The sequence below is a fragment of the Vicugna pacos genome, chromosome 15, assembly GCF_048564905.1.
Source record: "Vicugna pacos chromosome 15, VicPac4, whole genome shotgun sequence".
Classification (NCBI taxonomy): domain Eukaryota; kingdom Metazoa; phylum Chordata; class Mammalia; order Artiodactyla; family Camelidae; genus Vicugna; species Vicugna pacos.
In genome coordinates, this window is record NC_133001.1 from 4,386,571 (window position 1) to 4,412,456 (window position 25,886).

At 42.2% G+C, this 25,886-nt stretch overlaps 1 protein-coding gene across 2 annotated transcripts in view; it reads left to right on the forward strand.

The window, feature by feature from the left end:
* The window catches only part of LOC102544222 (STAM-binding protein), a 32,117-nt gene extending 7,322 nt beyond the window's left edge, over positions 1–24,795 (forward strand). Inside the window, exons 3-11 of one of the 2 annotated variants that reach the window (XR_012058885.1) lie at positions 4,673–4,748; positions 5,065–5,160; positions 6,285–6,648; positions 7,640–7,764; positions 8,633–8,770; positions 11,629–11,741; positions 12,292–12,391; positions 13,755–13,921; positions 24,484–24,795. Coding sequence is in view for 1 of the 2 variants with exons in the window: in XM_006218999.4 (XP_006219061.2) it covers positions 4,673–4,748; positions 5,065–5,160; positions 6,285–6,648; positions 7,640–7,764; positions 8,633–8,770; positions 11,629–11,741; positions 12,292–12,391; positions 13,755–13,811 (1,069 nt within the window). In the remaining variant the exon portion in view is untranslated. Of the gene's footprint in view, positions 1–4,672; positions 4,749–5,064; positions 5,161–6,284; positions 6,649–7,639; positions 7,765–8,632; positions 8,771–11,628; positions 11,742–12,291; positions 12,392–13,754; positions 20,130–24,483 lie in introns of those variants that run through there. The other variant, XM_006218999.4, reaches the window with a different exon arrangement.
* Positions 24,796–25,886: the final 1,091 nt, after the last annotated feature.

The following is a 25,886-nucleotide window of genomic DNA, read 5'->3' on the forward strand; positions in this document are numbered from 1 at the left end:
TTTTTCTCGCAGATATCTTCAAGACCCTAATTTTGATTCTGTGAACTGACAAGGCCTGGGAGGTACAAAAAAAGTTCTAGCTCAGTATTCTTGGTCTGTTTTTCTACCACATTTTCCTTGGTTTATTGCCGTCAGTAAGAACAGCTCACTTTGGCAATTATTATGACTAAGGAGAGAGGAAGGAGAGGGGTAGGCCTCTGCCTCACCACTCCTCTGCCTCCCCCCATGACTGAGTCACTGTGCTAGACCTTTTGTGGGTACTTTAATTCAGGAGCTTAAAAGGCATGTTTGTTCTTTTCCCTCAAGTAGTGAGGTGTCCTAATGATCTCAAGCACATTTCCCCCCGCAGAGACTTTCCCTGCTCTAGGAATGCTTTGCCTTTTGCAGACCCCACCAGAGAAGAAGGAGCCTCAGCATATTAAATCAGTACATATTTTCATGGTGAGCACAGACAATAATCCAGGCAGTGGATTCTTTCACAGCTTTTTATGGTCATTGACTAGGCCACAGAGAGGAGAGTTACAGAGGACTTAGGCAACTCCGGTCTGCTGTGAGCCTCCCGCAATACAAACCTGCTTTCTGGAAGTGGTCTGTCACCTGCATAGAAAATGCTGGCCCCCAGGTTGGGGGTTATGGACCGCAGAGGGTTTTCATCTGTGATCACGCTTACTCGGCTAACTAACTTTTAAGATTGGAAGAAATTAGAGCCCTTAATACATCCATGTTACAGAATTTCTGCTTGACTTTTTGAAGTAGTTGTTTTTATGTAAAATTAATGTCTGTTCCTGATTAAAAATGTTTTTCAAACCATACAGCAAGGAAAATATTAAAGTGAAAAAAATTCCCATTCACCAGAGGTAATCACCGTTACGTTTCCTCTGTGTTTGTGTGTTTATTAAGAACGTGTTTATGCCTGTGCAAGCACGTGAGCCCATGTGTTTATCTTTTTTTCTTAAAGCATGATTGAGATCGTATAATACATTCTTTTCTGTGACTTGCTTTCTTAACAGTTGTATCTTCTGAAATCAGGACATGCTGATCCATCTCATTTTACCTTAGGGCTCTTTCCTCTGCCGGGAACAGTCTTATTCCAGACTTCTTCATGGCTCACTCTTCCAGTCCTTACTTAAATGCCACCTTTTCAGCGATGCCTTTCTTAGCTGCCCTATCTAAAATGTCAGCTCCTCCGCTGTCCCTTCCTGTCTCCTTCTCTATTAATGACTTTTTCCTAGCATTGGTTGTCTGTATACTTTTTCTTCTGTTTATTGTCTGTTCCTCCACTGTAATGTACACTCTGATGGGAATGAACCTGTGACTGAGTCATTCACTGCCAAATCCCCACAGTAATGTCTGGCCACGTAGTAGATGCTCAATAAATATTTGTTGAATGAATGAGTGAGTGATTATGTTGTTTTTCACATTTGGGTACACCATAATTTATTAAATAATCCCCTGCTGATAGACATTTAGGTTTTCAGGTTTCCCTACTTTTGCAAACAATTCGGTATTGAATAGTCATACATATATTTTGTGTTATTGTGTAGGCTATACTCACAGAGGTAGCATTGTGAGTTTCAAGGGTGTAGACATTTAAAATTTTAAATGCTCATCTCCCACTCCCCTGCCTCCCCTAAGAAGAAAGGTGTTATCAAATTATAGTCCTGCTAAGAGTGTGTAAGGACACCTATTTCTCTCTGCCCTTGCCTACACTGGTTGTAATCAACTTTTAGGTCTTTGCCAGTCTGATAGATGAAAATGGTATCTCATCCCATTTTGAATTTCCTTCATTTATAAGTAAAGTTGAGTACCGTTTTAAATAGTTACTTACCTTTTGTATTTACTTTTCTGTGTATCTCCCTTTTTCTGTTGTTCTGTTGAGTTGTTTTGCTTGTGTTTTTGCCAACGCACCTTTGTTTGCTTTGGTATATTTCCTCTCTCTAGGCTGCAACCAGATATAACCCAGAGAACAGTATACATCTGGGCCACAGCTAGTCTCTGCTTAGAAAATTTCTGACCCTGCTGTTAACATCTTCACCTTTTCTTCCTGCTTACATTTTTGTTTATTGGTAAAAACAATCACATAAACATATAGTAGATATTGGCTATGTGGTAGGCACTGTGCTCAGCACTTTATTTATTTGTTTTTTAAAATTTTTAGTGTCTTAGCAACCCTTTCAGGTAGTCTTAGTTTGTCTCCATATTTATAATTTTTATATATATATAGAGAGAGAGAGAGAGAGAAACTGAAGGATGGTGCCAGAGGTCACACAGCTAGTAAGTGGTTAAAGTCAGAATTTGAACCTAAACACAGTGGCTCCACAGCTTGCTGTCCTAACACGAAGCCCTTTTGCCTCCAGTACAGGCAATGGGTTATGTTGCCCATTCTGTTTTCAGGAGGCCCTTCTGCCCATATGTCCCCATTCAGAAAATTGACTGCAGTTACTGAAATAAGAGAAAGGTATTCATGTTCAGGTCTGGGAGTTTTATCTTTGCTTGTAAACTAGTTTTCATTACATGGTTCAAAATCAGAATAACGGAAAAAAGGTATATTTGGTGAAAAGTTTCACTTTTCAGTCTTGTATTATCTGCTCTATTTCCCCTGCCCTCTACTTTTATTAGTTTCTGTATATACTTCCTGCATTACTTTATATATTTATAAGCAAAATAAATAAATACGTATACAAACATACAGGCATACTTCATTTTATTGCACTTTGCAGGTGCTGCATTTTTTACAAATTGATGATTTGTGGCAACCTTGCATTGTCAGATGATGGTTAGCATTTTTCAGCAATAAAGTATTTTAATTAAAGTATGCTCTTTTTTAGACATACTGCTGTTGCACACTAAATAGACTACAGTATAGTGTAAGCATACTTTTATAAGCACTGGGAAACCAAAAAATTTCTGTGACTCACTTTATAGCAACATTTGCTTTATTGCAGTGGTCTGCAACCAAACCTGCAATATCTCCAAGATACGCCTCTGTGTAATTTTCCCCGTTCTTACACATAAGTTATATATTATTATACTTTTTTACACTTTGTTTTTTCACTCAGCTCATCCAAGTTTTTTAGGACAGTTTTGTTCATCAGCTGTGTATTCAGTGCCTCTTCATACAAGGCACTGTGCTGGCTTTAGAGGAATAAACAAAGAAGCATGAGACACAGAAATCTCTGGCCCTCGGGAACTTTAAAGTTCTTCAGGCTGAGAGCGTAAGTGAAAATAAAGCATGGTGTTTAAATGGCATGGCAGTATTAGTTGAGAACACTCAGCCTGTTGAAGGTAGTGAACACGTACCTTGGTCTTCACAGTCCCTGAATTACAGATCTCTTGAACACAAGACCTTTGTCTTATTTATCTTAATATCCTCTTCAGGTCTTTATGGTTGAAAATGAATCTGTGTTTGTTTCAAGTATGGACTTCAGGGAAACTTTTATACATTTTTCATGAACCCAAAGAAAGATTTTTTTAGAATTAGCTTGGAATTCATCCCTGCCTAAGAGGCCTTGTCAAATTGGATTGAAATGAAATTTTCACGTGACTAATACAGAACTGAAGGAGGACAGCGTATCTGTTGAGGGGTCTGCTTTGGTGGGGATCTTCTTCTTTCCCTTTACTGAGGTTTCCCCCTTCATTTACTCCTACCCACGGGCAGAAAGTAGGAGAGTCACTTAATCCCAACTATATTATAGTATTTCATGGCTGTGGCCAAGCTACCCTTAATTTATTTGTTTTGGGTCTCAGTTTGTGTTTGTTACAACTTAATTCAATTAAAAGACATTTTTGTTCAGAACCCCTCCAACAGTTCTGGACATCCCAGGAGCCATGAGGAGGCAGTATGATCTAGTGGCTGGGAGTAGACACTGGAGCTGGCCTGCTGGCATTGAAATTCTGAACTCGCCACTTTTGACTATGACAAGTTACTGAATCTCTGCTTGTTTTCACTGTCCCCAAATAGACATCATAAATGTTAGAGGTCTATGAATTGATTCAGTTTATTTTTCCCACTGAGCTTTCCAGCCAAGGACAAGAACTGAAAGAGAAAATCTAGCGCCGTGTTTCTCTCAGCATTTTTCCTCAGAGATGATGATGCAATCACACGTGTAACACGCACATGTTACACACATACAGCACATGTACTATCTAAGCATCTCAGTGCTTAGTCTGATGCAGGGAGTATTCTTCTTGGAAATAATATGAGTTCTAAAGAAAAAAGCCAACATTAAAAGTCACACAGAGCTAAGACTAGTAAAAGAACACGGTTTTTCTCTTAGCCTCCTGCCCTTGGCTGCCAAACCGTTCTCTGAAGAATGATTTGTGACAGAAACCTTTTCCTTTGGAAGCCTGTCACTGTCCCAACAAGAAAAGAATCTTCTTCAGAGGTCTATTTTTGGGCACAGGATAGGCTTTTCCCCCCATCTTTTCTGTAGTAGGAGTCTAGTGTTTGCTGCGGCACACCTGATTTGGGAGAAGAGGAAAACACTCTGCTGGTCCTTACAGGGCTGAAGATGGGTGGGGAACGTGGGCTGTCAGGGTGTGCCTGTTAGCCATGCATGTCTGCAGACCCATCACGTAGTCGCAGTGGGATCAGCGAGCTGCATTGTTTCGGAGTCTTTTGGACATTTGGACATTTTCTTTGCATCACAATCATTCTGATCTGTTCCCTTAGGCTCTTTATTGAGAAACTACCAAAGCATCGAGATTACAAATCAGCTGTCATCCCTGAAAAGAAAGACACAGTAAAGGTGAGTCTTCACACTCACTGATGGCCATCTAAAAGCTTCACGGCGGCACAGACTAACTGCTAGGTACAAGTAGCAGCCGTGTCTGCATCTGAGCATCAACACCTGCAAATAGGACATAAGGCCATTTCATTAGATCAGTCATGAAGTATCAGGTATGGTATAGGGGGTATTTTAAATTAACTTAAATTTAAATTTAAATTATTTAAATGTTTTTAGGAACATTGTTGCCATTGTCAAGTTGACTTAAGTCTTTTTACTTCTCTACTTAATTAGCTGGGAATTATTCTAACCCTCAGTTTTTGATTTCGTGTCTCAGAAATTAAAGGAGATTGCATTTCCCAAAGCAGAAGAGCTGAAGGCAGAACTGTTAAAACGATATACCAAAGAATATGCAGAATATAATGAAGAAAAAGTGAGTATGTAACAGCAAAAAAAAAAGGAAATTATTTTGGTTTCTTAGGCTGTGTGCCCTAGGATTCTGATATGACATTTCAGTAGATCCTTTGATTTTAATGTAATGTTTTATTTTTTTTGGACAAAGGCCAGAAACTCAAGAAAGGTGTTTAAGCTGAGGATTTTGGTACAGATTTAGCCTGCTTGTCCAAGAAGATGACTTGAGGGACAGAAAATCTATTGCTTGTCTGCTGTGTCTAGAGTGAGAACCTAAGAACAAAGAAAACTGTCACTAAAACAGAGGGGTTTTAGCTCAGCGAATTTGGGGAGATTTGATTCACATTTGGTTATATTTGAAACAGGTTATACCTGTTTATTATAATTGGGGTGTTTTTCCAAGCTATTTTCAAGTGATTCTTGTTTGTAAGACTCAGTTAAAGCACATGGAAAAACTCCCAAGGCAGTGTCAGTGGCCTGTGGCAGATGAGAATACACACTGCAGGCACTCCCACGGTATTCTGTGGCACTGTGTTAGCTCTCTTCTGGACTCTGATGCTGAACCCTGGCAGGGAGGTACACAGCAGTGTGTTTCTAAGGTACCGAATGAGTGAAAACCTTCATGAAGCAGATTGTTGCTTGATATTTCTTGTTAAAATGCTACTCTATATTGTACTGACCACCAGAAAAATTTCAGAGGCTTCATTTTGGGTTAAAATTGAATAGAGACTCCCACCAGAGCAGGTGTAAGCTGGGATTTGGTTCTATTTCACAGCCTTACTTGGGAAACACTGTATACAAGGCGGCGCACTTAGAGAATGAAATTGTGTGGCACAGATTATGAGGTGCAGACAGTAAGTTGCATTGGGATTTTGGTAGAGAAGAAAATGCATTAGTTAGAGTCATTGGAAAGTGTCTTGAGAGGATGGGGACTTTAACTGTCCTTGAAGAATAGGTTTACAGGGACTCTCAGAAAGGCAGGAGTGGGTGTAGAGGTACTGAGGGAAGCATGAATTGTGTGTCAGGAAATCAGGCTACAGCAGAAGCGCATTTGGGGAAATCTCCCTGCTGGAAAGCCTCGTCCTCCTAAGGTGTGAAATCCCCTGAGTGTAAAGTGTTAGCCTAACTCCTGTTCTTTCTTCGTAGAAGAGGGAAGCGGAAGAATTCGCCCGGAACGTAGCCATCCAGCAAGAGCTGGAGAAGGAAAAACAGAGGGTTGCACAGCAGAAGCAGCAACAGTTGGAGCAGGAACAATTCCATGCCTTTGAGGAGATGATCCGGAACCAGGAGCTCGAGAAAGAACGACTGAAAATTGTACAGGAGTTTGGGAAGGTGGACCCTGGCCTGGGTGGCCCACTGATACCTGACTTGGAGAAGCCCCCCCTCGATGTCCTCCCCATGGCGCCTGTCATATCCACGCAGCCTTCAGACTGTAATACAACTGTACGGCCTGCCAAGCCACCTGTAGTGGACAGGTCCTTGAAACCCGGAGCGCTGAGCAACTCAGCAGGTAGTGAGTCCATTTGTTCACGTCCTCTTCCATCTCAGCTTCAGCCAAGCAGAGTGTCATTCTCGGGGATTCAGCCTAAAATTACCTCCATGACCCATTTATGAGGCTCTGGTCACAGAAATCCATCGATCAGTATTACCATGCTGTGTTCTATCACAGCTGTATTATATAGTGGCCTTAGCTTAAGCCATATAACTTACCTGAGCCAGGTCGATTTTCCGAAGAGCTAATAATATCCTTGAAAGTCAGACCTTCAGCTCTTAAGAGTTATACAGAGATTTGAAATGTCCAGTGAACTAGAGACCACTGTTGACCTTCTGTAAAGGAAATTTGACATTTATAGTACTACTTTGTAATTCAACAACTGCCTTTTAAAAGATAAAAGAGAGCTACTGACTTGTGCTTGCCCTGCAAACATTCCTAATCCTTAAGGAGCTTACGCAAGGTAAATATTGTATGTAGTCAGGGATAATTCAGTCTAGCCATAAAAACTGTTGAGTCTTTCCTCCTCTCACCAGTGAACAGCTATCTGAGAAAAATGTTGAGTATGCCTTGGTTATTAGAATAAATCTTTTTGTTAGGAATTGTCTTTCAAGTAGTCATTTAAGGAATTCAGCTTTACAAAAGATCCACCTGAAAGGACAGTGTAAGAGTGGGCGAGGGGTGCTGGACTCTGAAGCCTGGCCTTCAGGTTCTCCCCATGTACTCGGCAGGATTGTCTCTCACTGTTATTCCTGAACAGCTCAGAAGCTTCTTTTAAGTGGTAGTTTACCCTTGTCTTAACTTGAATGATTAAAGCCTCTTTTCTGTTCTTGAAATAGCGTACTCCCAATGGTTGTGGCCAGAGGTTGGAGAGACTTTGCAGCCCCCCCTTTTTTTTTGCCATTTACTTCTTACAGTTGGGGGGACCCCAGTGATCTGGCATTGCTCAGAGGTCTGCTTGGGGAGGCTCTGCCCCAGGACTCAGACTTTCCTTCTTTCTCCATCACAGCCCCCACAATCGATGGACTGCGCCATGTGGTGGTACCTGGGAAGCTCTGCCCCCAGTTTCTCCAGCTGGCCAGTGCCAACACTGCCCGGGGAGTAGAGACCTGTGGAATTCTCTGTGGAAAACTGGTAAAAAAAAAAAAAAAGCTTTCCTGAGCTGACACTGTTTCTTCCCTCTTGGCCTGTGACGCTCAGAGAAGATACCCAGGATCCGTTACCCTTTGTGCCTATCCCTCTGCCAAAGGCGCCATGGACAGCATAGTGCAATGTCACCTTGAATTTGCTTACCCTGTATTTGATTGATTTTCAGAGTCCCTTGAATTGGAATGATGATTTTAATATTAGTATTAGGAAATGCCTAATTCTAAACTTGGTAGGAAGATCCTGTCTATCAGTTTTTGAGCATCGGCTTTATGATAGGACCTGGGAACGTGAACTATGTAAGGCACATAGCCTGTATACACAGAAAGTACCCGAGCACTTAGGAGGGATGGGAGATGCACACCAAGAGCTAAGCAGCATGCTGACTTACTAAAAACAAAACAAAACCAAACACTGCAAATTATGAGGAAGGAAGGATCATTACATGGAGTTGCTTAAAGAACCCATTTAAACTGCTGAATAAATTAGTGAATAAAGTGGAATAGACTCAAACTGAACCTTAAAGGTTGGGAAGGGCTTAGAGAAACAGTAAAAGGAAACTACTTTAGACATAACAAAGGAAGAGAAATGGTGCTGTACCCAGAGCTTCTCAAGAACCACGAGTAGACCTGTTTGGCTGCAGCAGGAAATTCCCACAGGGCTGTGAGCATCTGTGGCTTTGCCGAGTGCCCCAGGCAGTGCGCGTGGGCAGCCAGGGGTGTGAACCGCTAACTTGAAGGACTCACCTCCCAAGAAGACGCACACCGGGGGAAGGGCTTTCCCTTGTATAGATGCTGACGGATGGGGGCTGCCTAAACACCAGGGGACTGTGACGAGCTGTTTTCTCATTTGACAGATGAGGAATGAGTTTACCATTACCCACGTTCTCATCCCCAAGCAAAGTGCTGGGTCCGATTACTGCAACACGGAGAACGAAGAGGAGCTTTTCCTCATACAGGATCAGCAGGGTCTCATCACACTGGGCTGGATTCATGTAAGCAATTCCGGGCTCTCCGAGGGGTCGTCTCCTCTTCTCGCATGATGTTATAAACACACTGCTTGCTTTTCTCTTGGAGCAAAGTGAGTTGTAGCTAGATTATTTAGCTGACTGTTTTTCCCTCTGCTGGATGCAGACTTGACTTCTCTAGCATACTTAACTGCTTGCACTCCAGTATTGATTTCTGGAAACTACTTAGGGCTTTTTAATTTTTAAAAAAAGGTAATAAAAGTGAACTTGTTTCCCTAAAGTCCCAGTTTCCCTGTGAACGTGAATGAGGATAGGATGCTAGCCTAGAACATATGTGGACATTGACTGTAGAGGTTATGCCTTACTATATATGAATGCTGTTCCTCAAAGGCATATAAATAAAAACATTTTAAATGAGCCAAGGAAGTTAATTCAGATGTTTACATTGGTCTTTCTTAAAGCAGCATATACCTTTATATAAATCAGAAGGGCCACCAATATAGGTGATTTTCAAGTGTCTGTATATCGTATACAGTCTTCTGGTAATATTCAGGTAAACCATAATTCCATCTCTAAAGATTACTTCTTTTTTAAAAAAAATTTTTTTTGGCGGGGGTTAGGTAATTAGATTTGTTTATTTATTTTCAGAGGAGGTACTGGGGATTGAACCCAGGACCTCATGTATGCTAGGCAAGTGCTCTACCACTTGAGCTATACTCTCCCCCACTCTAGAGATTACTTCTTAATTTTTCTTTCTGTTCCTTTTCAACCCCTCATTCTCATAGACCAAGCTGTTTTTCATGTTGTGTGACAGGGTTGCATTCAAACAAGTCAGCTCATTTCTGGATTTGAGAAGATTGCACGTACTTGTCTGTTAGAATTTGGGAAATACTGACCCGTGAGGCTGTCCCGTGCCCCTGTGTCCTTTCACAGATATTTGCCTTCTGTTGTGTGTCCTCCATTATAGTACATGGGGGTAGAAAACTTGTATTTATCTGCCAGGGGATACAAACTTGAGTAAGATATGATGTTAGTCTCACAAGGAAGATTGACAAATAGACAAGTCATAGCTCTTCATGTGAGGCAAGTGCCTCAAGAGGTGCGAACAGCACTGTGGAATTCAGAGGAGGGAGAGATGACACCTGGGGTGATTTACTAGAATTCTGACAAGATGGGCCAGGGGGAAGTTCCGTATGGGGGGGACAGCATTGGACTAGGCTGACTGCGTTCGTGGAGCATCGAGTGGTCCAGCTTGCTGGGGTTTGTGGTTCCTATCAGGAAACAGTAGAGGATAAGCTTTAACATGATACATTAGGAACAGTGTTCTGGAGGGTTTGGGGGGGACAGACAGCATAGTTCTGCTTTTTAGTGCATAGGTTGAGACAGGGAGATCATTTAAGAGATTAGTGTGGTAATAACATCTCATAATGATGAGAGCTAGGGTGATGGCAGCATATTTGGAAAGGAAGAGATAAATGTAGGATATAAGAGCATGTGGGGAGTGAGTAAGAGAGGATGATGATTAAAGGTGATGACTTAAGAGATTTCAGGCAGTGATCATCTCACAAGCAGAAACAGAGGCTTCAGTAGGAGAACTTACTTGAAAGTGGGGCAAATGGTGTTTTCAGTTCTGAGTCTGTTGAATTTAAGATACTGGTCAGACAGTGGGGGTATCTATCAGGCAGTTGAAACTTGGGAACAAGGTCAAGGTGGGAAAGGGAACTGGGAAACCTCTGTGTAGAGCTGACCTTAGAAGCCTAGGAACTGGAGGAGAGCAGAGAACAAGAAGAGATTCCCTGACAGCTTGAAGGACAGGCCACCTAGCGGAGCACAGGGAATAGTCAGTCATGAAGCAGAGAGATGTAAGAGAAGCGTGAGGCTAACATTAAGGTACCGAAGCCAGAGGAGGAGGAACATTTTAAGAAGAAACTTCAGGATGTTAAACTATGTCCCACGCTGCGGAGAGCTCCAGAATGATGAAGGCTTGAATGAGCCTGTTGGATTTGATGAGATAATTGATGAACTCAGTTTAGTGGGGTTTTTAGGCAGTGGTGGGAGTAGATTATAAGGGTTTAAGAAGTAATAGAAGTAATGGAGATTGAGGTTGTCGTGATAGTGAAGTATACACTAATTTTTTGAAGAGTGTAGCCCTAGAGGAAAGGAAAGAGACGGGATGGTGGCTTAAGGAATAGCCAGGTTGAGAGACAGTTTGCCTGATTTATGGTTTAGTGTGAAAATACGTGTTCTGTTTTGATTTTTTTTCAAAACCTTTATCTTTGACATAGAACACATATAAGAAAGTACATAAACTAAAGATAAACTTTAATGAATTTAGATGGTGATTTCCCTCAAATTTCAATATCTTAGTCCTTTTGCCAAATAAGACAGTGTCCTTTGTGGATTTAACTCCCCACTGAAATCCCAGTCACCGTCTTTCTCTCATATCTTTGGCTTTTTTTGCCTTTTGAGCCCCAGACTCATACTTGACCTTTTAACATGTATGTCCAGAAGAAGAATCATTCAGCGGACTGTGGCTTGTGCAGCCCGTGACGCCTACCACGTTGAAGTGCTGGGCAGCATGTGCTTTCTGTTCCAGTAGGACATTGTGTAGAGAGAGCTTGTGAGGAGCCAGATAAGTCCTGGTGGTCAGTTAGAAACTGAGTCTCTTCACAGACTCATGTTAAGCTATACTTGTTTGCAATGCTGGGAAGGAAGTTCATTACTTACTAGGAACTTCAGATCTATTCCTCAGGGCTGCTAATGGCTTTGTATTTAAGGAGATTATGGCAAGTTACTGAGAATTATTTGGCTCTGCTTTCCTTCGTGGACCAGGCTTGGCTGTGTATTCTCACTAAAGGGGTCCCTGGCTTTTTTTCTCTTCCCAGACTCATCCCACACAGACTGCCTTCCTCTCCAGTGTTGACCTGCACACTCACTGCTCCTACCAGATGATGCTGCCGGAGTCGATAGCCATCGTTTGTTCCCCCAAGTTCCAGGAGTAAGTACACAGGATGCGTTTCAGGGTTTCACAAGGAGATAGTAGGGGAAAAGCTTCAGGAAAAGGTCTCCATTCTTAAGACCTTGTTCTCCATAAAATATATAGATTGTGGTATTGATTGGCTTTTTCCAAAGGCTTCCTCTTAAGCTCTCTATTCCTAATAAGCCTGGTCTACTGGTTTACAAAGTGTCACAGCAATGACCGAGGTGCTTTTCTAAGAAAGGGACACACGAAATTTGAAGTGTTTGACTTGAAGCAGTAGGAATTTCAAGAGATTGATTTCAGATTAGAGAATTCCAAAATCCATAAACTACGTCCTAAAGTTAACTTCTTTTTTATTCTAAATCCTGGTTTTTAACTATGAATTCTCCCAGCAAAACTAGCGTGGTGGAAGCGATGAGCTCTCTAACTCTGATGCATTCCCCAGAGAAGAGGCCTGTGAGCTGGCGCACTTGTGAAGCTGTCTCACAATGAGCTGTGCCCTGCTCTGTGTGTGTGTGGTTGAGGGGACGCCTTTGCTTGATTCTGGACCTGCCTTTTCTTGTTTCAGAACTGGATTCTTTAGACTAACTGACCACGGACTAGAAGAGATTTCTTCCTGTCGCCAGAAGGGCTTTCATCCACACAGCAAGGAGCCGCCCCTCTTCTGTGTAGGTATCCACGTAGAAGAAATCGGAGCTGTGCTGCAAGCAGGGAGGGCAGTCAGAGCTGACGAGGCGTGTTGCCCTTTCTGACCCTCGTAGAAGATCAGCCTTGTCAGTTGCTTTTCCACATCTCCCTAGTAGACGTTCGGGGGCAGCAGTGTGGGACAGGGAGGGGTTTGCGTCTTAGCTCTGCTTATTAAGGACTGTGTGTCTCTGATCCAGTTACTTAACCTTCCTGGACCACAGCTTTCTCATCTGTAAATGGAGATGATATAATAATAATACCCACTTCATAGGGTTATTGACAGGGTTAAATGAAGGAATCACAGAAAGTACCACGTGCAGTGGCTTGCTTATTAAATGTTGGGTTTTCGTCTTTATCTACATCAGTTGCTAAGTCTGCACTTCAGTAAGAGATTGAATTCAAAGGAAAAAAGCTGTTTAAGATAGGTAAAGTATATTTGCTTTTGGAATTTTGCTTAGATAACAGGGATTTTTATGACTTTCTTAGGAAGTTTTTTTTCCCCAAGTGGTACTCTGTGAATTAAAGTTTCAACTGTGGTAAGATTAAGCACATTTCACTTTCCCCCTCGAATCTAATGTGATAGTATTGCTTCACTCCATGCAGGTCATGGAATATTATTATTTCTTTTGGATTCACTGAAAAGTCACCAGTATGGAAAAGGGACTTAGAACCTTGTCACATAGAAGGAACTGGGTTGTTTAGGAGAGAACCCCAGAGGGGATCTGAGAATCTGTAAGTGTTGGAAGAATTGTTTTATGAAAAGCTATCAACGGTGTTTCATGTGACTCTCAGAACTAAAACTTCAGACCTTGTGGAATGACAGTTTTCAGCTGAGAGTGAGAAAGAACTTTTTGACAGATCTGGTCACGAATAGGTTAGTCTGCCTTGGAATGTAGTAAGTGTGTAGGTACCAAGATGTTGAAACGGGCTGCACAACCCCCCGCACAGCCCAGGCTTTCATTCGTGGAGACCCCGTGTGCCAGTCAGAAGGGAGCACTCCCCGCGTGACAGTGGATGTGCTTTACTGTCTGGCTGACATAGTTACCCAAAAGCCGCAATGAGTTCAGCAGTTCTCCTAAGTATGTATTTTATGAATGACTCCAGAATATACATTCAGTGGAGAAACAAATGAAGGTGCTTGGGCCTACATTGATTCAGTCTGCAGGTCTGGATTGGTAGAAGTAATAAGTCCCAGACCCTTTACCGTAACTGCCATTTGAGTAGCCGTCTGGCTGCCAGCCTGGGAACCACCGGCCAGAGTGAGCATTATAAGTAAGGAGTTTTCAAAGATGACCTTTCAGAACTTTCCGGGACTTTCCCTTTCTTCCTTTTTCCCTACTGCAGAGCTGCAGCCATGCGACTGTTGTGGACAGAGCAGTGACCATCACAGACCTTCGATGAGCTTTTGAGTCAAACACCTGCCAAGAACTATAACACCGTATCAGTGTACTGTAGCCCGTTAATTTAAACTTTCCAGAAAGCTCTGGAAGCTTGTTTAGGCAGAATAGAAAGTGAGTATCACCTGGGGGAGGACTGATTTTCTATTTCTGGTTTGAAAGGAAATACTCGAATGTGTTTTTTAGGCACGTCTGGAAAACAGCACGATCATGCTGAAGCAACTTTTCAGTCTGCCTGTAACTAAAAAATCAAGTTGAAAAAATGCTATAATGAGCACTCATATACCCTTTGTTATAAATTCACCCGTTGTTAACATTTTTTTCTCTCAGCTATCCTTCTAATTTCTCTGCCTATTTGTTTATTGTTTACCTTTGGACTAATTAAGGGCATCTATGCAGAAATTCGGAAGCCATTTAGAAAACCTTTGGGTTTTTCTGTGGTTTGTGGCACTATTAATGAAGCTTATTACCAGGCTGAGAGACAGACAGCTCGCTATGTCTGACCAGGTGGTGAGGCTCGAAAACCCTGAGGAATGATTTTGTCAGGAATTATTGTTACTTAACAAATATTTCAGGATATTTTTTCTTCTACAATAAAATAACAATTAACTTATATATATATACATATGCATATATATATAGTGTGTGTGTGTGCTCTAGAATGATGTGTTGGATCAAACATGGTCTAAACAGGTTAACTAAAAGGTCTGGTTATTTGGAGAAAGGTGAGAGGGGAGTGGAATTTGAGATGTACCAGCATTGAAGGTGTGTCCCGGTTCACTCTTGATTGTTCAGTCTTTCTCTCTGCCCGTTGCTGTCTTCCAGGGATGTGCAGTCATCTCTGTTTGTTTGGTGCTTTCTCAAGTGGGTCATCCCATTCACTTCCTTCTTGTGCCCGAAAAGCTTTCAGCTGAGGATAGTGGCACCTTTGTTCGGAGTGCCAGGTTACACTCCAGATAAAGGATTGTATTCCCATGCCACCACACTCTACTAATTTCATCGTGTTGGCTATTCTTTTCTGACTTAGGTGACGTCCAGGAAGATGTCTGAAGCTGCAGTTGATTCTGTATTTTTTCTATGAGCTGAGCCTAGTGTTCTAAGGTGGCCTGGAAATTAATAATATTGTTTGAAGAGTAAATGCCCTGGGTAGGAGAATGATTTCTTTTTGTATCAAAATTCTTCGGGGGAAAAAAATCTGCAAATGTTTTGTTTTTAAATTTTTTGTCCTGAGTATGTTCAGTCTTTACTGCTTAGGTTAGTGGCCCGTGAACTTGGCCCCTGAAAGCACCAGATCTCTGTATCCTTGTTCTTCTCATGGACTTAACTCCAAAGACACCAGAAGTTCTTTCTCCTGCACTTTTGGAGTCTGTGGGAACGTGGGGCTAGATGGGTCCGGGCAAGGCAAAGGGTGCTTCCCTGTCACTGCCCTCCTTCCCCTGCTGCAGCCGGCACTGCTCCGTCTTGCCCTTAAAAGTCCTACAGTTGCCTGGCCCTGCTCTTTCCAGGAAACTCACCCCTCCTTTCCATTCTCAAGGCTACAGCCTAGTTTAGGACCTTTTTATCTCTTACTTGAACTAGTGCACTAAGGCTTTGTTTGGGTCTCTGTTTTTAGTGTTTCTTGACCCCAGTCTGTTTTGCCCACTATAGTCCGGAGAATTTTCCCCCATTACAACCATCCTCATGTTTCCTCTTGCTCAGAAACCTGCATTAGCTTTGTATTGCTTAAAGTCTAAATGTAACCTTTATTCCAAACTTTCTACATACGACCACATAAAGCTCTTACCCCTGGCTACACGTTCAAATAGCTGGGGAGCTTTTAAAAAAATGCTGGTACCCGGGCACCACCCCCCCACCCCCCAGTGAAATCCCTTTCTCTGGAATGGGACCTCAGACATTGTTTGGGTTTTGTTTTGGTTTTGGTTTTTCTTTCAATCTGCTCGGAGTCTCAAGTGCAGCCAGGGTTGAAAACCTCTGTACTTGTCATTTATACGTAAGAATTGTGAGCTGTCATGTCTCTGCACATCATAGACATTCAGCAAGTGTTCATTGAACCAAAGTGAACTGTATCATAGATTGCAACCACATTGATCACCTAATGTGTACCGAATGGCCACGTTGTCTTGCCTCTGCAGCTGTGCACAGGAAGTCCCAGTGAGTGGATGGGCGGGTGCAGGAAATCAGTCTGCAGAAGCCCTCTTCACACCTGTCTAGCCACAGCAGAGGCACTTTGCACAGGCCAGCTTCAGTGTCTCACTTCACCCTACCTCTGTGGAAGAGACGTGGTATCAAGCCAGCCCGCAAGGAAGCAGAGAGACTGGGAGGCCAGTGAGAGAAAAGAAGCCAGAGGTGTAGGGAAAGGAATATTGTGAATAAAAGGGATTCAGACCACAAAACCCAAGGAAAGACGCTGATATTGAAAGGTTAACAACTGCTCAGTGAAGAGACTGACTTCTGGGCTGCTGAACGCCTTTCCACTCTCCCAGGCCACACAAGTGCCATGCTTGCTGGTCTGGGCTGAGTGAGGAGAGAGAAGCAGTTTCTGGTTGTATCCCAGTTGGCTTTAGAGGCACAGGCCCTCCCAAGTGCCCTGGGCCAGGTGCAGGGCCTGGTGAAGCTGCTTTGCTGGGGGCCAGGCTTGGGCTGGGTTTTTTCAGATGATTACTCTCAGGTACTCCTAGTTCAATGCCACCAGAGGAAGAAGAAACCACTGAAGCCTTTATAATGCTCTCTTGGGTACCAGATACCTTAAAAGGCAGCACGGAAGAAGCATCCCCTAGTGGGGCCCGTGTCATGGTGGATATTTGTTGCAAGAGAGGCAAGGGTTTCAACTTTCGTTTGGCACCCCAGAATTTAAAGTCATAATGCCTGTCCCCTTTGACTGTTGATCACATCTGGGTTTCATTTACCCTAGTAGAAGGAGAAACTTTTCATGTGGGGATTAACAGGAATGGAGACGGCTAAGAGCAAAGCTTTACTGACTTGAAGACTCAGTGAATCCTGCAACTTTGGTCTGTTTCGCATGGACTTTGAGACCAGTTTTAGGACCAGACCAGGTGTCGTTCCCTAGAAAACAGTCTGTCAGTTGGTATTGTTCCTCCCTACCCATCTCTGCCATATTTCAGTGTGTTAACCCCACCTGGATTTGGAGACAGGTTTGTTCAAGGATCTTTCAGACCTGTGAGCCCAGAGTGGAACTTCAGAGGCAAGGCTCTTTCTTCTTGTGAGGAGCTTTGCTTGGGGCACAGAGAAGGCCTGTTGGATCAGGACCACTGGAACATTCTCCTCTTGAAAGGAAGTGCCAGGTTGAACATTTAAGACTTTGCTCTGGGTCCAGCTGTTCATTCACCAGCAAGTCAGCACCCCAGACTTCTTTAAATCTATAAAATGGGACCAGCCTAATATGCCTACCTCAAATGAGGACAGAATGAACTCCATGTGCAACTCAGAGCTATAAGATGCTGTCAATACTTCAAGTACTTGTTATTTATATCTTTGAAAATGTTAGAGTTGAGGTGCCTTTGCTTCCACCTACCCCACCTCTGCCCCATCCAACTTCCAGCTAGAGCTTCACATCCTCAATCACTGACTGGGCCCCAGCTCCAGATATCTTTTCTGGTCTGCCCTGATCTTCTGAGCTGAGAAACTGAGAGCCTCAAGAGCCAGAAGAAACATTCCAAATTTCTACTCATTTTCCCTAAGACCCAGAGCAGAGCCAGGACCTAAAGAGAGTTCACAGTCTCTCTCACCATCAGGTCCCTCCTACTCTTGTTTGAACCTCCCACTTTTGTTTTCCAACTACTTCTTGAGGTGAAAGAAGAGGAAGAGAACTTTGATCCTCTTCACAGAAGTCTTCACTCCTTCCTCCAGGGTTGAATAGTTTGTTAACCTTTGCCTACTTGGGGTTGGAAGCAGGGCCTTACACTTACAGGATATGCCCAGAATCGTTCATTGTGCCTGTTGGATCCAGAATCCAGCCAAGTCGCACCAAATAACCATGGGCTTTCATGTCCTTTGGTGATTAATCCTGCTTTCCTTCGGGCTTGGTTCAAGTTCTGCCTCCTTCAGTGTCTTCTCAAACTGGTCAGTTTACTCTGAGGGCTTCCTTCTTTGAACTCCAGTGGCATTTATAGCCTGTTTCCCACAACTTGGAATGTGTTTTTTTGGCTGGTTTTTGTAGTGTTTTCTTATTGTCTTCTGTGAGTCGTGTCTCTGAACGTTATGTACACTCATGTCATGTAAAGGTAGGGACCATGTTTGCTTTCTAGCACTGTGTTGAGCCTTTCAGTCAGCATGGTACTTCTTTCCTTGTTTTCGCTCAGCCCTTCCTTGGAATAGTGTCCTTAGAAGCCAGCTGGGCCTGTGCCCTAACCTCCACCTTGTGAGAATGCCTTGACCCAGACATTGTGTCCTGGGCCTCAGCTGCCACCCCAGTGTCACCTTGTGCCAGAGGTCTGAATACAAGCAAGAGCAGAGGGAGCCAGCAGTTGAGCCCTGCTTCTGGTTGCCAGGACAGATGGTTGTCAGGAGGGGAAGATGTGCCCACAATAATGGCTGAAAGGAGAGGTCCAAGAGGTGGGAGGAAACCAAGAGACAGTGGTTACAAGATAAGTTACTACTCTCTTTATCACAGAAACCAAGGAAAGCAACAATTTTTAAAAAGGGGAGATGAATGGTACCAAATGGTTCAGGAGAGGTTTTCTGGACTAAGGACCAAGATGAGCCCATGGGATCTGGCAGTTAGCTGAGGTCTTCCCTGACAGCCCCATCTAAAACACGCCCAGCCCGTCACTCTACCACATCTCCTTCTTTACTGTGTACAGCACTGTCATTCATTAGCTAGAGTTGTCCTGTTCATTTCTAGCTTATATATCTAACGTATATTCTGAAAACAGCAACTTTTGTCTTGTTCACACTTGTATTCTCAGCTCCCAGAATAGTGCCTGACACTCAGTAAGATAGGAATAAATGCACAGACTTATCCAAAGTTTGATTAATGATTTTAAAGATTGTATAATTTTAAAATTAACAAACTAATCATAGGAGGTTACTTCTTAGAACATATAAGAAAGAAAGCATGTAAGAAAATTAAAACTACATACGTAGCCATTTGTCTTTATTTAGAGATGAATGCTACTGCAGTGTCACAAATTAAAGCTTCGAGACTGTCTACGAATTGTACACAGAAAGAAATTTAGAACCTTAAATGCTTTAATTATTTAATTAGAAGGAATCAAAAGATATGAATTAAACATTTGGATCAAATTAAAAAAAAGCATAACAGAATATGCTAGGAAAGCCAGAAGGAAAGAAAGAAATATTGAAGCAGATATTGCTGAATTTGAAAATAGGAGATTTGGTAGATAAATTCATAATGTCTTTCTTTGAAAAAAACAATAAAGTAGTCAAAGAGGAAAAAATATACAAAAAATTAGAAACAAACCAAGGGGTACAACAGAAAGCCTTACATGTAACTAACTAGGCTAATGAACTTGCTTCTCAATGAAATATATGATTTTCTAGTAAAAAAAATTATACATGTGAATGAAATCAAAATTTGTCTTAAGTGGAAGACTTGAAAGACCAACAGTCAATGAAGAAATGGGAAAACATGTGCAGTATTATCTCCAGATGCTTTTATGAATGAGTTCTTTCAAACTTGCAACTCTCATGCCATTTTTTAATTGTGGTAAGAAAATCACATAACATAAAATTTGCCTTCTTAACCATTTTTAAGTGTACAATTCAGTAGTGTTAAGTGTACTCACATTGTGGAGAAACATATCTCCAGAACTTTTTCATCTTCCAAAACTGAAACTCTGCACCCATTAAACCACAACTCCCCTTTCCCCGCTTCCCCCAGCCCCTGGCAACCACCCTTCTATTTTCTGTCTCAATGAATTTGACTTCTTTAGATACCTCATGTAAGTGGAATCCTTTTGTCTTTTTGTGACTGGCTTATTTACTTCACTTAGCATAATGTACTCAAGTCTCATCTATGCTGTAGCATGTGTCAAAACTTCCTTCCTTTTAAAGGCTGAATAATATTCCGTTGTATGTATATACCACATTTTGTTTATCCATTAATCTGCCGATTGACACTTGGGTTGCCTCTCTTTCTCGGCTATTGTGAATAGTACTTGCGTGGACATGAGTATATAAATATCTCTTGCTGTTTTAAGTGTTGTAGAGCACAGGGAAATAAGAAAACCAACATAGTTCGTTTTTGTGAACACAACTCACTAAATTATATTCACATACATTTCACGCCAATCTCCAATACAGATACAAATTTCCTAAATAAAAGCGTTAACAAATTCGTCAACATAGTGGAGGAATAATGTGTCATGACTGCCAGCGTTTATTGCACATCCCCGTTTAGAACCTGTCCTTGACCCCCTAGCTAGTAAGTGGTGGGCTGGGACGGCAGCCCAGGTCTGCCCAACCCTATAGCCCATGATGCATCTGGCGAGTTTGTTGAGAAGGTAATGTTGGCCCAATAAAAGAAATCCACTAATATAATGTATCACAGAAGTAGGTCAAAAGGGGAAAAAAAAAAAAGACCCAGGGCGCTCTCAGAGAATAAGAAAAGCATTTGAAGATGAGAATCAACATTTATTCTTTATTTTTAAAGCTCCTTTAATAGATTAGGAAAGAAAGAAGCTTCATTGTCATGATAAAATATGTCTTCTGAAACGATACCCAGCATCATTCTTAATAAAGAAATACTATTGGCAGAAACAAGACAGACCCATTTTAAATACTATTATGTAACAGTGTCCTGAAAGGATAACCTAGCCAATGTACTGAAGCAGGATAAAGAGTTTACTATCGGAAAGGAGACAGAGATTTTGGCTGAAAACTGAAGTATCTACCTAAAAACCTGAAGATAATCCTGAAAAAACGGTTAGACCTAATAAGAGAGAGCAGCACATTTGCCCACTAAAAGATAAATGTAAAACGCCTAAAACAGCTTTCCAATACAGGCAATAGCCAGTTGTGATTGGGGATGCTGGTGGAGAATCTCAGTTACCCTAGCAACCAAAACTATAAAGCACCTTGAATAAAATTAACAGGAAGTGTGCAGGACTTACATAAAGAAAACTCAGCTTTACAGAGGGATATGAAGAAAATAAATGCAAAGACAGGTAGGCTGTATTCCATGAGGGGAAGACTTAATACTTCAAAGATGCTAACTCTCCTTTAATTAATCCGTAGATTTAAATGCACGTCTATAAAAATTTCATTTTTTTAACTTGAAAAGAGCATTCTAAAATTAATCTGGAATAAGTGAAATAACCATTTTTAAAAATGGAAAGAAGAATGTTAGAAATTTTATTACCAGATAACTTACTATAAACTTATAAGTTAAAATAATAGTGTACAGGTAGAGGACTAGATTAGGAATTAGCAAGCTTGATTGTTCAAGGAGGCAAGGCAGTGCTGTAGACAACACGGACTGTGTTCTGCGGCAGTTGTGCTTGGTACGATGCCGCTGGCTTTTTTTAAGGCAAAGTGAGGCGAAGAGAGGAGACTGAGGGGTAGGAAAGCTAACTACAGGGACTGGCTGAGGAATACCTAAGAATAGTCTTACTACCTTTAGTCTAGGTGATGTTTCCACTTCTCTCATCCACCGATAACCCATTACTTTTCCAACACAAGTAACATCCTACATTCCCCCTCAGGCCCAGGAAAAGGACAGAAATAACCCTTGGGCCACTGCGGGAGTTCTTTTTTGGAGGTGCCGAAGGCCACAGAACTCCAAATGAGCGGTGTCACACTTCCAAACCCACACCCAACCCCAGGGCAATACCACCTTCCTAAAATATATACAGATACATGTCTTCATAAAACTGTGAGAAAGAAATACAACATTTTGAAATTAATTTTCTGTAGGTGATTGATAGAATGATGGCATGATTGCTCTTGCTTTCCCCTCTATACTTTTCTGAATTTTCCAAATATTCTACAGAGAACATTGCTTTCTTTCATAATGGAGCAAAAAGGACAATACCTACTATTTTCAGAAACCAAAGCTCCACTGCCCCTTCAGTGTGGGAATCCAGCCAAGACCTTATTCTTGAACAGCATCAGTGAAAGGGCCTTAGGAACACTCTTGGGCACAGCAGCAAAGGCTTGTCATATATGGAAAGCTTCCACGAGGATGACCTCACCCCTGGAGCCCGTTCAACATAAACTCTGCTGCAAGGGCTAGCGGAGAGCTTTGGGCAAAACCTGGAGGGTGGAAAGCCGAGAGAATTGACCTAAAGAAGACAGACACTCTGGGCTGTGGCCTGAAGCGCTCCTGTGTGCCCATCGGGGCTTGTTAGCAGACCTCTGTGCTTAGTTCCTAGGGGAGGGTTCCTTCTCCCCATCTCACCTCCTCCAAGAAAGAGCTCCCACAGTGGCCCAAGGGTGATTCCTAGCTTTTTTCCTGGGCCTGAGTGAGAATGTAGGATGTTACTCGTGTTGGATAAACAGTGATGGGTTATCAGTGGGTGAAAGAAGTGAAAACATCACCTCAAGGAAGACTATTTTTAAATTTTCCTCAATTATCCCCTGCAGTTAGGTTCCCTACGCCTCTGTCTCCTGTCTTCATTTCACTTTGCCTTAAGAAAGCCAATTCCAAATACCAACGCACAATTCCATCAAAGTCCGGTTCCTACCATGCATAGCACTGACCCCCTTCCCACCTTGGACAGCGCTTGACCCCCTGTCCTCCCTACTTAAGCATCTGTGTCTATAACTTCTTTCACCCAGCTTCACATTCTACCCCTTTCCCCTGGCTTAGGAGTTTTACGCTATTTTTCTTTGAACCATGGTAGACTCAGGATAGGATCACACAGATACTTTAGTTTCCAGTCCCGGTGTTGCTCTGTAAGCACACAGCCTCCGATACGGCCTTTGGGGCTTCAGTGTGGTCTAGGAAGAGGCCATGTGATGAGAACAGAATTCTGTGCTGCTTTGAATTCTTTTCATTGTACTGACAGAAAATTCAATTCAGACTGTTCAGGCACAGCGTCATCAGGGCACTCATTTTGTGTTCATCTCTTGGCTCTTACGTACTCAGTGTTCATTCAGTTAGGTTTTTCCAGTATGGTAGCTTTGACAGCTATAGGTTTATATCCTATCATCTTGGTAAATCCAGCAGGAAAAAGAGAACTTCTGTGTCCAACAGTTCCAACAAGTCCTGGAACTGAGTCATTGGGTTATGACTTTGGTCATGACTTCATCCTCATACCCATCACTGTGCCCCAGGGGATGGGATGCTCTTATTGGCCAGACCTGGGCTGTGTGTCCAAACCCATCTGAACCACATGCACTGGGTGTGGGGGAACATTCATTCTGCAAAGGAAAGTCATGATAGCATTAAGGGAAGAATGGTTGCTGGGCAGCAAAAGCAACAGATACCTATGATATGTGCCCAGGAGAAAAAGCTAGGGCCTGCCATCACCACTGTGGGCACAAAGACCCAAGATGAGCAAGCTAATGAAATACAAATGGAAACACCAGTGCTGCTGGCTTTAGATAAAAGCAGCTGGACTATGGGTTAGTAACCCTTTCACTCCCCAAAAGGTGGGTCACACTTTCAGGCCATGGATAATTCTTCTATTTAATTTGCATTTATTGAGCACCTACTGTGTGCAGAGCCCTCTTCAAAATACACAGGAAGTAAATCCTATACTCTCTGTCTCCAAGGAGGAAATAATGGAGTAAGAAAAAGAAACCATACTCCCGTGAAATAGCACAAGAGCAATTTCTTCGTAATAGATGACTGTACACAGAATGAGCACCAGCTCTATGCAGGAGTATTGAAGGAACCCAAGTGAGGGAGAAACCCAAGTTTTCATCTTAATTTATACTCTATTTATAATAGTTCTTTTTTTTTGTATTTCACTTTTAATTCTTTCAACAAATATTTACTGTGTGCCTTCTAAGTGCCAAGCCCCATGTTATACTCCAGACACCTAGTTAGAAAGGTTTTCCAGGATGTGTAAAATATTTCAAAGAGAAAATAAATTGAACATAAGGACAAAGAAATATAGACTACAAGGCTACAGTAAAGTGGATCCAGTAACAGAGCAAAAAAAGCAAAACATAATCACTTACGTTCCCACCATGGGTAGGCCACGTGATGTGTAATGTCATAAATAATGTAAACACCTGTATATAAACCCAAACGGCGCACAGAGGGTTCCGTTCTTCCATATAAAGATGGCCTCTCTCTGACGCACAAGAGTTAGTAAAAGTAATTCTACTGGAACGCGGAGGGTGGGGGCAGGTCGTGTAGTTCAGCTCAGATGCCTAGCTGTCTGTTAATCAGCTTAACCTACAGATGTATTTTGTCATATCTGGACTCAGATGGACTGCATGGATTCTAAACAACTCCAGGTTTCTCTTTGGTGACATTTTAGTTAATATGTGGTGACAATGAACTTGGAATTGTGATCTTTGGCAAGTGCCTGGAATTCAGCTGCCATTCTTTTTTTTAATGGTGGGGAGGTAATTAGGTTTTTATTTATTTACTTATTTATTATTTTAGTGGAAGTGCTGGGGATTGAACCCAGGACCTTGTGCATGCTAAGTACACGCTCTACCACTGAGCTATGCTCTCCCCCTGCTTAGCTGCCATTCTTCACTGGGGGCTAAGTAAGACGGTTTTTGTTTTGTTTTAATAGAGCTCATCAAGGTGGAGTAAGAGAGCCCGCCGCCCACTTAGCACATCGATTCCCACTTTACAGCAGAAAAGAGACTTGCAGTAACCACAAAGGGCTTCTGTACAGCAAATTTGGAGAATCACACTTGGACAATGCGGTTGTCTCCTCATTTATGAACTTGGCAATAACATGGGACTACTTACCCAGGAAATAGCCTTAGTGTTAGATATTTTGATCTGTAGCCCTTCTTTCTGTTGCAATTAGCTGGTAGGGTCTGTTGCATATACAGACCATTCCTTGTCCAGGAAAATAAAGCCATGTATCATCAGAGTGAAAAAGAATGTCTCCTTTTCCTTTTTTTTTTTTATAGCAAGAAGCTATGCAACTAACTCATCCAAAGATAGTATCAGATTTTTTTTGAATAAGTGGAAAAATACTAGTGTCAGAACTCAGCCTGGATCAGCCCTCAGGAAAGTTGTTCCCCCCCCGTTCTGGCCCGTGAAGCAGGATAGCAGTGGCGAATCAATTTGTCTGTGGCCTAGACTGAGGAAAGATCAATAAAAGTTGCAGGCAGTTTGATAATATTCCTGCCACTGTAGGCAAACATTATAGCAGTGGCCGGTGGTGGAATTACTGCTTAAAGACCAGATGGTTCCGTATGTCAAATGCTGATCTGAGAATCCTGGATTGACATGAATTGTTAAGGAGCTGGCATAGAGTTTGGGTTAAAAAATGGACTTTTAATTTGAGCTAGGAGAGGCACAAGTTGTCCTTACTCAAGGAAAAGAACCTGGACTCTGGGTCTAGTTAGACAGAACTAAGTCCGAGGAGTAAAATAGTGAATAATAAACACGATTAATAAATAAAACTGGGGTTTGGAGCCCATCATTCAGAAGGACCATTAAGAACTCAAGGCAAAAAGTCCCTATGGATGCTCTACTTAAGCTCAAGTTTTACTGTTGTCTGGGCAACGGAGAACCATAACTGGGCTCCAGTCAGAGACTGGCCTCATGTTTATAAAAACTGGGGCTGTTGATCTTGTTTCAAGAGAGCCAAGGAAGTGAACTTCCTAGGTGTTACTCAGCATTTGGTCCCATGCAAGCTCACTTCCCAGGATAACCGCTCAAAAGCCTCTTCCAGAGTCTGCCCTTGTTGCCAGATTCCATTCTCACCACAAGATATTATTGAACTAAAATATTTCCCCAGTTTTATTGCAATATACTTGACAGACAGCAATATATGTTTAAGGTATTAAACATAATGATTCAACTTACATACATGAAATGACGACCACAGTAGGTTTAGCGAACATCCATCATCTCATATAGAAACAACATTAAGGAAACAGAAAAGGCAGCCAAGATAGCTCACTTGGGAGAGTGTTAGATTGAAGAAATGTTTTTTAAAAAATGTATTTTTCCCTT